The following is a 14,501-nucleotide window of genomic DNA, read 5'->3' as shown; positions in this document are numbered from 1 at the left end:
TGTGCTGGCTCCTGTGATGTCCTTGGCCTTGACCTTTCAGCACCCAGTGCAGGAAAGGTTCTCATGGGAACGCCCCAAACCAGGCTCCCCATCTGCTGGGAAGAGGCGGCTGTCCACTATTCTGGTAGGACATCTTCTCTAGGCACCAGTGGGTGTGATTAGTGGAGTGGGAGACGGTGGCTGGGATGAAAATGTCTCCAGGGCACCAGAAGGGGGCGCTGCCCTGGGGTGCACTGAAAGAGTGGAGAGGAGCTCCCAAGCCTGAGTGTGCAAAGGAGGGAAATGATTCTTTGGCAAGGTTAGGGTGCGCTTTCACCAGGCTGGGGTGAAGTGATGGCCCTGTGGGAGACCAAGCCCAAGGCTTAGCTCAGTAGGAGGATGGTAATGTCCTGCACCTGCAGAACGCTCGGTCTCAAGGCTGGGGAACCCTGGCAGTGCAGGGGGAGATTGTCTCTCCTTGGTACTAACAGGGGATGCTGTCCCTAACCATGGAATTTCCCCACCAGCTGGTGTCAGAGGTAGCTTGGCCTTCCCCCTGGTACCAGGCACAGCATCCAGGATGAAACTGCACAGGTGTTAATAAGCCTTGTATCCAGCAAGAGATAAGGAGACTATTCCTCTATCACCTCCCTTCTTATCACTGCAGTCTCTTATCTGCTGGAAAATTCCAGCCAAGTTATCCATTGCCCAGCCTTTCCCATGTCTTATCTCAGTGTGGGCAGGAGAGAGGGGAAGGCTTTGGAATTGCCAAGGAATGAAACCTGTGTCCACTTGAGTCCTTCACATGGGCTGGCACTACCTAAATGTCTGGTGAAACTGCTCTGGTTAAAGTTACAGTGACTCACTCTAGAGGTCCATATGCCACAGGGGGACTGGCTCTGGAGAAAAACTGGCTCGGAGCATTATGGGTAACTTCCTCCTCCCCTCCCCCCCCATACACCTGAAATATAGGAACAGTCTTTGGTACCAGCAGGGGGCAGACTTACCCTCTGACAGTACAGGACAAGGGGTTCCCAGCACAGGGAAAACAAAGACATTAGATGTGACCCCCCCAGCCCCACAAAGGGACATGCCTCACCAGGTTTAAAGTGGCTTCAGAGAAGAGCCAACTTCTAACAATGAGGGGTCAGGAAGGGCTCATCCATAGCTGACTAGTGCAGGGTTCTTACCCCTTCCTCTCCAGCATCTGCTGCTGGCCACGGTCAGGGACAGAATACTGGGCTAGATTGCCCTCGGGTCGGATCCAGTCTGGCAATGCATACAGCTAATGCTATGCTCAGGATATACAGATGGCAAATGTTAAGGTTATTTAGTCGGCTAAGGCCAAGCACTGAAGAGGCTGATATTTAGAGAGATTCTAATGAAGGAGCATACACTGCTCCTTCCCTTCTACTTCCACCATGCTCCAGTGTCTGAGAGAATCATTCAGCAAAATGCAGAACAAATAACTTTCATAAAATATGTTGTCAGCCTGTGGAACTCACTGCTGTAGGCTCAAGCGCTAGGGCTGATTGATAACATTTGTAGCCAGGCTGGCTATGAGCAGGGTAATCAGGGCTCTAGATGTGAGGGGTAAACTGGTCTCTGCGGGGGTCAAGATGGAATCTCCTCACCCTGGCCAGCGTTACTGGGGTTTTGCTTTCCTCTGATGCAACACGTATGGGTGATGGCAGGAGTGTAGGGACCAAAATGGCTGGTCCAGTGATCTGAGATGGGGTAGCAAATCCTATTTTCCCTGGAGCCCCAGAACTAGAAGTGCAGAGCATACCAATGCAGGGAGGGGGTTCAGGCACTTGGTGCTGGGAGTTGATTCCTCCCTGGAGTCTGAAAGTGCAGAGAGAGTAGACCGATGTGCTGCTGTTCTGCAGGCTGAAATCCTGGGGCTGGCTGGGGAACAGGGAAGAACCACCAGAGGAGAGGCTAGTATCAAAAACAGTTTTAATAAGATCAATCATAAGTGCACAGGCTGCAGAGGGAGACAGCTGGGACGTTCCTTGTGGGTGGATCTTTGGTATGAAGCTTCTGTGACAAGCTGGAATGAGCAGGGCAAGGGGCCGAGCCTGAGGAAGACCCTGGGTGGGGGCAGTGAGGGGTAACAATGGTTGCAGGCTCTGAACTCTACACTCAAGAGCCCTGCTGGGCATCTGTAGTTCCTGTTCACTTCAGCTTCAGCCCGCTCCTAGGGGCAGCCTCCCCCCACAGCGGAGCAGCTGCCTGCAATATGGCTGAGGGTGCTGGATGAGATCAGTCAGCTGGCAGCTCCAGGGCCTGTGTGGGAAGCAGCATGGGCTGCTAGGATTCTTTCTCCCCCTCCCCCTGGGGCATCCAAGCTTGGTTGTTATGCTCTCATGTGTTCCCTGACAGATACAGACCCCGGGGCGACTGGGCAGCGGGCGTGTGGGCCACAGGCTCGCGGGCCCTGGGTGAACAATGGGCACGCTGTGCGGGCTGGCAGAATGACCTCATCCCCCAGTCATTCCTGCCGTGGCACAAAGACCCCTCTGTGTGAGCGTGGCCACATGCAGGACAGCATGGGGAGTGGCTACTTCCAAAGAGGCTGTGTTGCCCAGAGACAGAAGGAGCACAGTGAGCAGCCCCCACCCCCCGCCGGCAAAAGGATACCGGAAGAGGGAAGTGTGTTGGAGGGGGGTGAGTTTAGACCCTCTAAATAGTGTCAGCGGGAGCCCATTCCTGGAACAGCTGCCCAGACCAAGGGCAGCCCCTATTTCAGCTCCCTGGGCTGAACGCTATAGCACAGAGAAAATGTTCTTGTTCTAAGAGGGGGTGAAAGGGAGTATTGGGAGTTTGGGAGTGTCCCCTCTGGGGTCTACAGGGGACAAGGGCAGCTGGACCCCGGTATCTCCCTTATTCTGCCTGATTACTGGAGTCACAGCATTGCCAACGCTAACGACTTTGTTGCAACTCTTGCGCAATTTGGTGTTTCCCCTGAAGGCCCACCTCCCAAAGCCACTTACTGCCTGAGCCTCCCAGCTCTCATTACACAACAACAGGAAGTGTCTAGCTCTCCCGGTTGTGGGAGAAACCTTGAAAACCGGCCCCCTGCACAGTCCAGCACCGGAGGGCAAATGGAAAGAACCCACCAGTTACATCTTTGAAAAATCACGACTTTTGGCACCTGACTCTGGCAGGGCTCCTTGGTGCCCAGGTTAAGGGTCATGGCATGATTTCCCCGGCTGTGCTGCATTCGGATACCGAGTCATTGCTGGCTGCACCCCTGCCGAGCCACCTGTATTGCTGCTCTGAACACCTCCCTGAGGACAGTGTGGCAGGAACTTGGGGGGTGGGACAGTGGGCGCTCCTCCCCAAAGCTGGCTCTCTGGAGCCAGCCTCAGAGCCTCCAGCTCACCTCAGTGCTGGACGATAGGAGCCACACCTGCCATTCTCCTGGAGCACAGCCCTGCATCAGCTCTAGGAAGGAGGGCTCCCCACTCTGCTGTCTGCTCCCTGGGGAGGGGAGGAGAGGGGAGAGGAACCGGATTGCTGTGCCCCTCGAATGGCCTCTGGGGGCAGGGGAGGCCCCTGAACTGGATGGCTAGGGCAGGCCTTGGCAGGAGGGAACAAGGAATTAGCTAGCCCAGCTGGCATGGCAGCTGGCTGAAGGCAACAGAACTGGTGAGGGCTGGTACGAGCTGCGTGAGACTTGCGGACAGTGCTGTGTGGTGCTGCATGGCAGAACCAGGTTCAGTACCCAGGCCCAGCCTTGCGCTGGGAGAACGGCCAAGAGCGCTCAGGCCCCAGGGAGAGGGAGAATGCTGTCTTGCTCCAGCCCGGGGTGGTTGACTTAGAAAGCAAACCTGCCCCAGGCCTCTAGCTCAGGGGGACACGGGGGAGCGAGCCGTGCGGCTGGAGTGCTCTCTCTGATCAGCTCCTCTTCCTTGCTTGCTGGGGGCTCGGTGACCTGACAGGAGCATTCCCTTACCAGCCCAGCCTCCCAGGGGGACAGGCACCTCATTTCGAATGACAGCAAGCAGTGGGGGGAAGGAACATGTGATCATTGCGATTTCCCCATTAGCACGACCTGCCTTTTTGGGAAAGGCAGGGCCTGCCCAGGGTGCTGGGCGGATCAAAGAGCTGCTTCCCCTGCTTCCATACCCACCAACCTTCTGCGGCAGGAGGGTTCACAGCTCCCAAGGGGCACTGGCCCCCAGACAACTGACATCTCTTGGGGAGGGCTGGGGAGTCCCAAGGCCACAGGAGACGGTGGCTGTTCAGACCTTCACTTCATCATCCTCTTCCTCCTCGTCGGCATACTCAAAGGAGTCGCTGCGGCCCTCCCTAGCTATGGCCTCCCCTTCCTGCACAGCTGAGAGTGCGGCCTCCTCTTCCTCCTCGCTGTGACCCCACCCAGACTCGGCCGCCCGCCATGAGCCGACAGCTGGGCTCTCCCGGGGACCCTCCTCCTCCTCCAGGCTGCAATGTGCACCTCTCGTGCTGTAGTGGCGAGCCAGGACCTGGGCAGCCCGGTGAAACTCTCCCGCCTCCATGCTGCAGTCATTCCAGTGCCCCTGCCACAGGCTGTCTTTTGGGAGCGCCCCCGGCTCCTCAGCGGGTGCTGAGCCCCATGCAGGGCTCTGGTGCCCGCTCCCAGCATAGGCAGGCCCCTCCTCAGCATGCTCTAGGGCATAAGCATCTCCATTGGCATGCACCAAGTGTCCTGATGGGGAGCTGGCCCCCTGCCTGGAGCGGCCCCAGAGGCTTTCTGCCATGTCGCCCTCTATACACCTGGCATGGGGTGTCCCTGATCTCCGAGGGACACCGGCCTCAACCCATTCGCCATGCAGGGCAAGGGGCGATGCAGCCTGGCTGCCAACCACGGCTCTGTCTTCCTCCCTCTCCTCCCACTTGACACTGCTGTCCATGGCTTCTGTGAAGCTGATGACCTGGAGGAGCTCGCTCATCAGGGAGGGCCCAAGGTCCAGGCGAAAGGACAGTAGGGAGTCCGAGCGCTGGAGCTCCGCTTCTGCGGGGAAGGAGCTCTCCCGGGCCTTCTCCGAGCGCGGCACACGTGGGATGGTGCAGAACCCGGACTCCAGCCCTGAAAGGACAAGGAGCCTTTGGTGAGAGGGAAACCTCTGGCGCCGCGCAAGAGCCAGGGGGAGGCAGCGACAGTCACACGGGGTGGGGACGGACTGGGCTGTACTATGGGAGACTGGGACCGGTGACTGTATGTGAACGGGGATAGACAAGAGCCAGGGAGAGGCAGCGACTGTCACACGGGGTGGGGACGGACTGGGCTGTACTATGGGAGACTGGGACCGGTGACTGTATGTGAACGGGGATAGACAAGTCATGTCAGCTGGGGTACACTGGGATCATTCACTCTCATATGGACCACTTTGCTAGACAGCCTAGAACCAGTTTCACCAGTGAGTGACTGCTCTGTATTGGGAAAGTCTGGCCTGTACTAGTGAAAACTAGCACCAGTTACATTCCATTGTAACGTGACTAGCCTGTACTGGGGAAGATGGGAATCGGTCCCACTGTTAAAGGACTGTTCAGTGCTGGACACCCATGGCCCAGTCAAATCGGAAGAGAACAGCACAGTGCTAGAACTGGTCTCTGCCAAGAGTTGAGAGGGTGATGGGTGATCAGCTCTATAACCTGTGACCAGCAGGTGGCAGCATTGCACCATGCCACCTTCGCTGCCCCCTCGGCTCAGGCTCTGTTCCTCCCTGGCCCAGGCCCAGCCACGCCCGCACCGGTCACACTGACCTGAGCATTACTGCCCCGGGAAATGCTGAGCTTGGAGAACGTGGCCTTTGTGCTAAAGAACCCAGCCCCCGGCACCCGCCAGAGCCTCCCTCAGACATAGCCAGGACTGAGGGGCCTGGGCAGGGAACCAGGGCTGGAACAGGACAACCGGGAGGGGCATCAGCAGAGCCACAGGGGCATGGAGGGGAGGCACTGGATAAGCAGGGGGAGCTGCAGGCCTGGAAATAGTAACAACGCTGAGCTCTTACGCCATGCATTTCCTCAGCAGATGTTAAAGTGTTTTACATCATCCCCATTTTACAGGTGGGGAAACGGAGGCATGGGACAGGGAAGTGACTTGCCCAAGGCCACCCAGCAGGCCAGCGACAGAGTTGGGAAATAGAGCCCAGGTCTCCCGACTCCCAGTCCAGGGCTCTAACCATGAGGCCACTGCCTCCCACCGGGCTGTGTGGGCAGAGCTGGCTGGGGGGGCATCGCCTGCTGCCTACTCTTGGGAGCAGTGAAGTTCACCTAAAGCACCCCCCCCCTTTCTTCACTGTGCTGCTGGAGATGGCCCTTCTGTGTGAACGCCAGCAGCTCAGCCTCTCCCACGGGGCTTCCCCTCCACACCGGACAGACCAGTCCCAGAGGGGCACGCAGGCTCGGTGACCATTCTCACCCTGAGGCTGCCAGGGGGACAGTGAGTCTCCCTTGCTGTCTGTGAACACGTTTCTCTTATAGGAGGTGGCTCGAGACCTGCCCCCACCCACCGACTCATTTCCCACAGGCCACCAATTGGCCATCGGATGGGAACGATCTTGGTTACTACCATCCCAGCACTGGACTGGAGCTGGTGGATCAGAGGTGAGAAACTATATCCCACCCATAATGGCTTGAGCTCTCCAGGGCCTTTAACAGGTGAAGTCGAAGGGGAAGTGGGTGCGGGGGAGGAACAACTGGGGGGCTAGGGGTGTATCTCAGAAAGCATCATTCTGGGATTCATTGGGACCAGGAACTCCATTGATCATAGCTCTTAAATAGTCCGGTCCATCCAGAGATGGAGATTGTACAGATGGGGAAACTGAGGCACGGGGGGGCAGGGCAGGGACTTGCTCTGGATTCAGTGACACAGCCGGGAATAGCACTGAAGCCTCCGAAGCCCATGCCCCCCCACAGGACCACTCACCGTAAGCATAGTGTGTATCAGACACGTTGTTTGGAGTGCTCTTGAAGGCGAACTTTCCAGCCGGGCTGCTGCCCCCGTAGGTCCCCTCGTTGAGCTGCGGCAGCGACACGGCGTTCTTGATGATGGGCGAGATGTCTGGGGGGGCGGGTGAGGCTTCGGCTTTGCCCCCGCTGCCCCGGTTCCTCAGTGGCGTCCTCCGCACGTGCCGCAGGGTCCGGGCGAAGAAGTTGTTGGCTTTGGCCGTCTCGGTGCCGCCATGGTTGCTGAGGAAGGAGGTGTCCCCGAAGACGTCCCCGCCGCGCCCCACGTGCATGGTGTGCCGGAAGTCCCCCAGAGGTGGGCTGATCATGTCCGGCGTCAGCTCCGATTTCAACCGGCGTTTGCCGTGGGAGCCCGATACCCAGCCGAGCACCGGTAGCTTCCCAAGACTCATGTCACACCCCGTTGTTACTCCACACCCTCTCCCCTAAAACACAGGAAACCGACCTTCAGTGGGGAGGGGTGCAAATTCCAGAGGGGTCACAGTGGCTTGTCACGCCCCCGGACTCCCCATCACTCATGCTACCCCCTCCTTTTGGCTGTGTCGTGTCTTGGGCCGGGCAGCTGCTTCCGATCTTTGGAGATGCCTCCGAGCTGCTGAGGGGGAGTGTGGGCCTGTCTTTTCTCTGGTTCAGCGTTCCTTCTGGATAATTGCTCTCCACAGCACTCATTAAACTGCCCAGGGGAGGCTTTTCCGAACCGGCTCACCGCTGGCAGCTTTTGCTATTGTGTGCAGGCCTCTGGATCCTCATATCTCCAGGAAGAGCCCCAGGGTGGGTGCAGGGAGTCCCACTTGGCCCTGGGCAGGTCGGACAGCAGGGCTGGGGCAAAGGTATCTCCAAGAAGTCAGTCGTCACCCTGGCTGCTGCCGTTGGAGCTCTCGTGCGGCTGGAAGTAAGCAAAGCTGGGGATTAATGTTAATCTGCCGTCCTCCGTCTCCCTGCTTCCGCCCCCTCCGCCTGCTCGCGTGGGAGCGGCTCGCAGACAGGACAACAGGTCACAGCCGAAGGGGGGATCTCAGGGCAAACTCCTTGATCCTGATGTAAGATGGCCTAAAAATGACAACAGCAAAGGTGAAGGCTCAGGCTGAGATTTTCTGACTGTTTTGGCTGCAGGAGCGAGTTACCAGGATGCTCCGCAGGGTTCCTGCCCTGAATGGGTAATGCCAACGCCAGGGGAGGGCTGGGCCAGGTGAAATACGAATGGACACTCTGGACTTGTGCCCGACCCCACCACTGTGATTGCACTTCCCTCTGAACCTGTGTTCAACCCCCAACCTGCCCCCGACCCCGCATCTGCCCCCGCCTTCGAACCTGCGACCGACCCCACCCCGACCCTGCATCTGCCCCCGCCTTCGAACCTGCGCCCAGTCCCACCCCCAACCCCGCATCTGCACCCGCCTTCGAACCTGCGCCCAGTCCCACCCCGACCCCGCATCTGCACCCGCCTTCGAACCTGCGACCGATCCCACCCCGACCCCGCATCTGCACCCGCCTTCGAACCTGCGACCGATCCCACCCCGACCCTGCATCTGCCCCTGTCTTCGAACCTGCGACCGATCCAACTCCGACCCCGCATCTGCCCCCGCCTTCGAACCTGCGACCGATCCAACTCCGACCCCGCATCTGCCCCTGCCTTCGAACCTGTGACCGATCCAACTCCGACCCTGCATCTGCCCCCGCCTTCGAACCTGCGACCGATCCAACTCCGACCCTGCATCTGCACCCGCCTTTGAACCTGTGACCGATCCAACCCCGACCCTGCATCTGCACCCGCCTTTGAACCTGTGACCGATCCAACCCCGACCCCGCACCTGCCCCCACCTTCGAACCTGCGCCAGGTCCCACCCCGATCCTGCATCTGCACCCGCCTTTGAACCTGTGACCGATCCAACCCTGACCCTGCACCTGCCCCCGCCTTCGAACCTGCGCCAGGTCCCACCCCCAACCCCGCACCTGCGCCCGGTCCCACCCCTGACCCCAAACCTGCGCCCGGTCCCACCCCCGACCCCAAACCTGCGCCCGGTCCCACCCCCGACCCCACACCTGCGCCCGGTCCCACCCCCGACCCCACACCTGCGCCCGGTCCCACCCCCGACCCCACACCTGCACCTGCCTTCGAACCTGTGACCGATCCCACTCCGACCCCGCATCTGCACCTGCCTTCGAACCTGCGACCGATCCAACCCCGACCCCGCATCTGCGCCTGTCTTCGAACTTGTGACCGATCCAATCCTGACCCCACATCTGCCCCCGCCTTCGAACCTGCGACTGATCCAACCCCGACCCCACACCTGCCCCCGACCCCGAACCTGCACCCGGTCCCACCCCCAACCCCGAACCTGTGCCCAGTCCCACCCCTGACCCCACATCTGCACCCGCCTTCGAACCTGCGCCCGATCCCACCCCGACCCTGCATTTGCCCCTGTAGCCACCCCCGACCCTATGCCTGCCCACCCTCGTACCTGCGCCTGACCTATGTCCAACCCCACTGCTGAACTTCTAACCACCCAGACCTGTGCCTGAGCCCAACCAGGAGGGTAGCTAGCAGGGAAAAGAAATACATTTATTATGATTACTAGGGAATTTGTTTGCATTTCTACAGCAACTTCTCTCCAAGGATCACAAAGCTCTTCACCAATGCTACTGTATTAAACATCAGCTCCTGGGGCCCCCATTCTGGAGGCAGGGAAACTGAGTCACAGAGAGGCAATGTGACTTGTCCAAGGTCAGCAAGCCAGCCAGTGGCCAAGCTGGGATTGGAAGCCAGCTCTCAGTCTGTGCACAGATCTGTCCCTAAATATTACAGCGATAGGCATGCTGGAAATAAGTAGGGAGACTGTGTCAGTAGGTCAGGTTGTCTCTGGACTCCCGGTCCCAGGTTAAGCCATGTTTCTCTCCTAGCAGACTCCCAGTCTTGCTTTCCAGACCTGAATGGGTCGGGGTAGCTGTTCAGATCCGCTTTGCATTGCGGGGTATTGCCATCTCAGAATCTCCTGGAGGCTGCTCCACTCCTTACGTGGGCAGTGGGTTCCACTCCAGGCCTCCACTGAGCAGTCCTCTGCCAACACAGCAAGCGCATATTCAATGGGTCAAAGGCCACTGGCACTTTGGCATGTTCCCCCTGCCCAGGTAAGCTTAGCCCCGGGGCCAGAGGTTGAAGACACCTTGGTTCCTACACTGAGGGGCAGGGCTGGGTCCTTTCAGCAGGATTAGCGGCAGGGAGATCACGCTGCCTTGAGAGCGAGCCAGACAGGCTGCTGGCTGGGCTGGGGTCTGGAGGACTCTTGGAGCGTTGGGGGTGAGATTACCTACAGCCCAGCCCCTGAGGTTCTGCCTTGCAGCTGGAAAGCACAGATACCCTCTGTGGCTGTGTGTGTATGGGACGGGGGCGGGGGGTGGTGATGGTGCGGAGGAAGTAGGGTGGAGGAGGAGGAGGAATGCCAGCCGAGACTCCAGGAGATCAATGATAAACCCAGCTGATACCCCCCACCAGTGGCATTTCCAGTGCTCTTTGGCCCCCGTCCCCAACAGAGCCACCCTTTGTCCTGTCCCCAGCCGCGCTCCCAGCCCATTTCAGCCTCCCGCTTTGTGCTCCCCTCCCCGCCACGTGCCTCTGTGCTGCCACCCGCAAGTCACCTTGACGGGGAGCAGGTGCCAGAGAGGGCCATGCTCCGGGAACACTGGCCATGAGTCTCCGTCAACGCTGGCGCCACGTGTCCTTCCCTACCCCAGCCTTGTTTGCTCACCCAGGGCCCCTCTTATCTGCCAGGGGGTAGAGGTAGGCAAATGGAAAACAAAACTCCCCTTGAAATCCACTGCAACCATTGGCTGTTTCCCTGGGGATGGGTGGGGGGGCAGGGAGCCTGTTTCCCAGGGTCCTCTATCCCCATGGCTCCCAGGGCCCTGCCTCCTTGCTAATGGAAAAACTGGGGGAGCTCTCCCTTCTCAGCTGAGACCTGCCAGGCATGTGGTGTGGGTGGGTTTGAGGATCAGCCAGGCCTGGCTACAATGGGGATCCAGGCTTCCCCTCTGGGCTGGGCTCTTACAGGGCTGGGCTGTGTGAATTTCCCACTGCCTCCAGCTGGGGGGGTTGGCTCCGCCCCTCCCCCCATGAAGACCCCCCTCACCCCATCCACAGCTTGCACCTGCTGGGCCAGGCAAGAAAAGGATGGGGGTGGGGAGAGCAGGGGAATTTGCCGGGGCCCTGCCTGCCCCCTGCAGCCTCGCTGAGCTATCCAGGGCCAGGAAGAGCCGAGCCCCCCGTGCAAAGCAGGCAGTGGGGCAGCTGAGACGGTTCCCAGCACTCCAGCTCCCCTGGCCTTGGGCCAGGCTCAGAGAACAGGGAGAGGGGATGAGCTGTGCCCCTGCATTCCCCACCCAGGAGTCTCCCTCTCCTTGAGGCACACGGTGCCCAGATGCTCAAGGCTACAGCGGGACTCAGATCAGAAAGAAGAGGGAAAGGGGGCAGGAGAGAGGTGGTGTTCAGCAAAAGGCCCATCTGGGCTGGGGGTTGTGGGCCCATTCCCTGCTTGGCGGGATCCTTGGAGGGGGAGGCGGGTCCTTTTCTCCCCTTCGTTCTTTCCCTCACTACCACAAAAATGACTAGCCCACAACCACAGTCTGGATTTCAGCAGCTCCCACTGCCTCTAGCTGGCACTGCCCTCCCCTGCAATGCCAAACCCAGGCTGCAGGGCAGGCCTTCTGTCTCCTGCCTGTCCCCGTCACCCCTTTCCTTCTTGCCTGTCAGCCCCCGCTGGTGTGTGGCCGCCCAAAGTCAACAGAAGCTCTCAGAACCCTGCCCGCCCACCCGGTCTCTCTCGTTTTCAGCTCCACTCCATTTATTCTTTCATCCAAGTGAAACTCGTGATTCTCTGAGCAAAGGGTCAGCCAGGGCATACGTTCTATTCCTCCTACTGTCTCTGTGTTACAGCCCATCACTGCAACGGCTGGGCCCTTTCCCTCGCCAACAGCCCCGCTTCTCCTTAATCCTCCCCCCATCTTCCCTTCCCTCAAGAGGCCCCAAAAGGCAAGCCACCATCAGACTGCCAACATCTTTCCCCCTCTTAAGCCTCCCCACTCCCTAATTTCAGCTGGTTTCCACTGGTTTATCTCCCCAGGAAGGAACTGTTATTCTCGCTGGGATGGGCAGAAAGCAGAGAGGGGAAAAGTGATCCAGATGGGCAGGACTGCCAAACGCAGACTCCCCCACCACATGCCCGCCTCAAGGGCGTAAAGGCCCAAGAGGGAGAGAAGATGTCTAGGGTGATCTGAGGAACAATGGGATGGGGAGGAGCAAAGGGAAATTTGGGCTGGAGACTGGGAGAACATTCCTAGCCGTGAGGGTCTACCAAGCTGTGGAAGAGTCTCCCAGAGGAAATGTTAGCAGCCCCATTGCTTGGGTCACGTAGAGCCAGACCGGACCACGCTATAGGGGATGCTATAGGGGACATGCTAGACAGGACCATCTCCAGCTCCTCTGAGTGCAGGAGAAATGCAGGCTGCCGTGTGCTGGAATAAAGCGACTCAGCTCCCGGGCTGCCTGCTGCTATACGTATAGAGCACCTAGGGGGTTTTCCGAACAGACCCACTTTGAGGCTGAGGCTGGAATTCCAAACGCAGCACTTTTTGGCCCCCCCTGCCCCAAAATTCTCCCTTTCCTGTTAGGAGAAAAAAAGTCTCTCTCACACCCTGCAAGAATGGGTGGTCATAGGAAGGCAGAGAGAACCCTACAACCCTCCCAGCTCTCCTGCTGCCTCAGTGCCCTTTCTTCCCCCTCTTCTTCTGCACCCCTCCCTCTACCCCCCCATCCAATCTCTTTTGCCATATCCCCCTGCCTCTCCTCCCGCCTCCTTCCACGTTCCCCTCTTCCCTTCTCCTGCCATGTTTCCCTTTCCCCCATTCCCTACCCCCTCCTTCAAGCCCCCTGTTCTCCAGCACCCCCAGATGCGCTTTCCTTCACTTGCCCTCTGCTCCACTGAATGTTCCCCCCATGCCCGTCAAGTCTTAACTTTAGCTTTTACCTTTTTGAAAAAAAAAAGTTTTTTAAAAAGAAAAAGTTCCCAGAGGTTTCAAATGTTCCCCATGGCTCTCGGTGAAGTGCTGCCCGCGTCGTCGCTCCCAGGGGAGGGGACCCCCTTTTCCCACTACTTGAGGGCTGGCTCCTCAGCAGTCTCCCCCTTCTCTGCGCTGTTCCTTGGCCGCTGTGCAGGAGCCCTGGTGCCAGTGGAGGGAGGGAGAAGGGAATGGGGAGGGGATGTGGGAGCAGTGGGTGGGGTCTCCGCATTTACTGACCAATCCCCAGCTGTCTGGGAAAGGAGGCCAGAGAAAAAGAGGGAGTTAGTCCAATTGTCCAGGAGAAAAGATTGCAGTAGCTCCTGTTCTGCCCTCCCACTACCCCTTCTGCCTGGGTCGGCAGCACCTCACCCTCATCAAGAGGGCAGCCTCAGAGAACGCCAGTCTCCAGTTGAGTCTGTCTATCAGGAAGCCATGGTTGGGTGGGAGGTTCCTTGCCCCAGCCTGTATGTGCCGTGGGACAGCACTGCCCACAGGTGACTGGGTGTGGCCAGCAAGGCTAAGAATTGCGACAAGATGCACACCTCACTAAGAACATGTCTGAGGGCGTCCCAGTCCTTGAGAACTCTGAGATTCACCTCCCCCACCACTCTTTTACTCCAGGATCGCCCCTGCCACACACATCCCCTTCTTACCAGCAAGGAGAGGGGAGAGCTCTGGCTGGCTTGGAGGGAGGGTCCCATTAGTAGAATTGAGCAGGATCTCTGGGTAGGGTTGGAAGGAAGGTCTTGTTAGGCGCACTGAGCAGGGTGGGGACGGAGGGTTTCACTGGCAGCAGTGTGCAGGGTCAGGAAAGATGGTGTTATGGAGCGGGACATAGGCAATTTTGCCTAGAGGTCAGAGCAGGAGTCCAGGTTGGGGAACAAAGCCAAGAGTCTGCACGAGAGTCAACTGCCAGAGCTGGGGCCAAGTCAGAGTTGGGTCCGAAGTCAGAACTTGGACTGGTCACTGGAGGCGAGGCATAAGGACAGGAACGGGAGGACAGACAAGGATCAGGCACAGAGCAGGAGCACCCCCGTGGGAACGGGAGCCGAACAGGAACCAGGTTGGATGCAGGAGGCAGGCACAAATAGGGACCAACACAGCCACAACAGGAAATCATCTTGTCACTCAGACAAACTTCCTGTGCCTCCTTCTGGCTTAAAAAGTGTGGTTGGACCAATCAGTGGAGCTGGGGGATCCTCCATTCAGGGCTCCTGTGGGTGGTGCCTTGCCTGAGACTATAGTCCTCTAGCTTCTCAGTCCACCAGGTTTTGACAGACCTTGGGAGGCCAGGACGTGGCAGCTGTCTGGGGTGGCCCAGGCCTGAGTTCAAGACCTGGGACATCACCGAGGGTCTCATTAGTGGTCCTGTGCAGGGTAAGGCTGGAGGGTCTCATTGGTGGCACTGTGTAGGGTGGGGATGGAGGGTCTTATTGGGGGTACTGCGTAGGGTTTCTGCACCTGTATGGATCATCTCCATCACTAGGGGTTTGTCCTTTTACAGGAGT

General features: G+C 58.8%; 1 protein-coding gene across 4 annotated transcripts; it reads right to left on the bottom strand.

The window, feature by feature from the left end:
- Window positions 1–1,921: 1,921 nt before the first annotated feature.
- On the bottom strand, window positions 1,922–13,152 carry CDC42EP1 (CDC42 effector protein 1). 4 transcript variants are annotated; one of them, XM_073325709.2, is made up of 4 exons: window positions 12,960–13,152; window positions 7,646–7,989; window positions 6,899–7,364; window positions 1,922–5,056 (listed from the first exon to the last, which is right to left on the bottom strand). In XM_073325709.2, exons 3-4 carry the CDS (start codon window positions 7,329–7,331, stop codon window positions 4,230–4,232), a joined length of 1,260 nt encoding a protein of 419 aa, XP_073181810.1. In that variant the 5' UTR covers window positions 7,332–7,364; window positions 7,646–7,989; window positions 12,960–13,152; the 3' UTR covers window positions 1,922–4,229. The 4 variants fall into 4 exon arrangements, with proteins under 4 accessions (XP_073181810.1, XP_073181783.1, XP_073181800.1 ...); XM_073325682.2 differs by having other exon boundaries at window positions 6,899–7,989; XM_073325699.2 differs by having other exon boundaries at window positions 6,899–7,841.
- Window positions 13,153–14,501: the final 1,349 nt, after the last annotated feature.

This window comes from Lepidochelys kempii, chromosome 1 (genome assembly GCF_965140285.1).
Source record: "Lepidochelys kempii isolate rLepKem1 chromosome 1, rLepKem1.hap1, whole genome shotgun sequence".
Classification (NCBI taxonomy): domain Eukaryota; kingdom Metazoa; phylum Chordata; order Testudines; family Cheloniidae; genus Lepidochelys; species Lepidochelys kempii.
The sequence above is the reverse complement of the archived record's forward strand: the minus strand, read 5'-3'. Positions and strand labels throughout refer to the sequence as shown.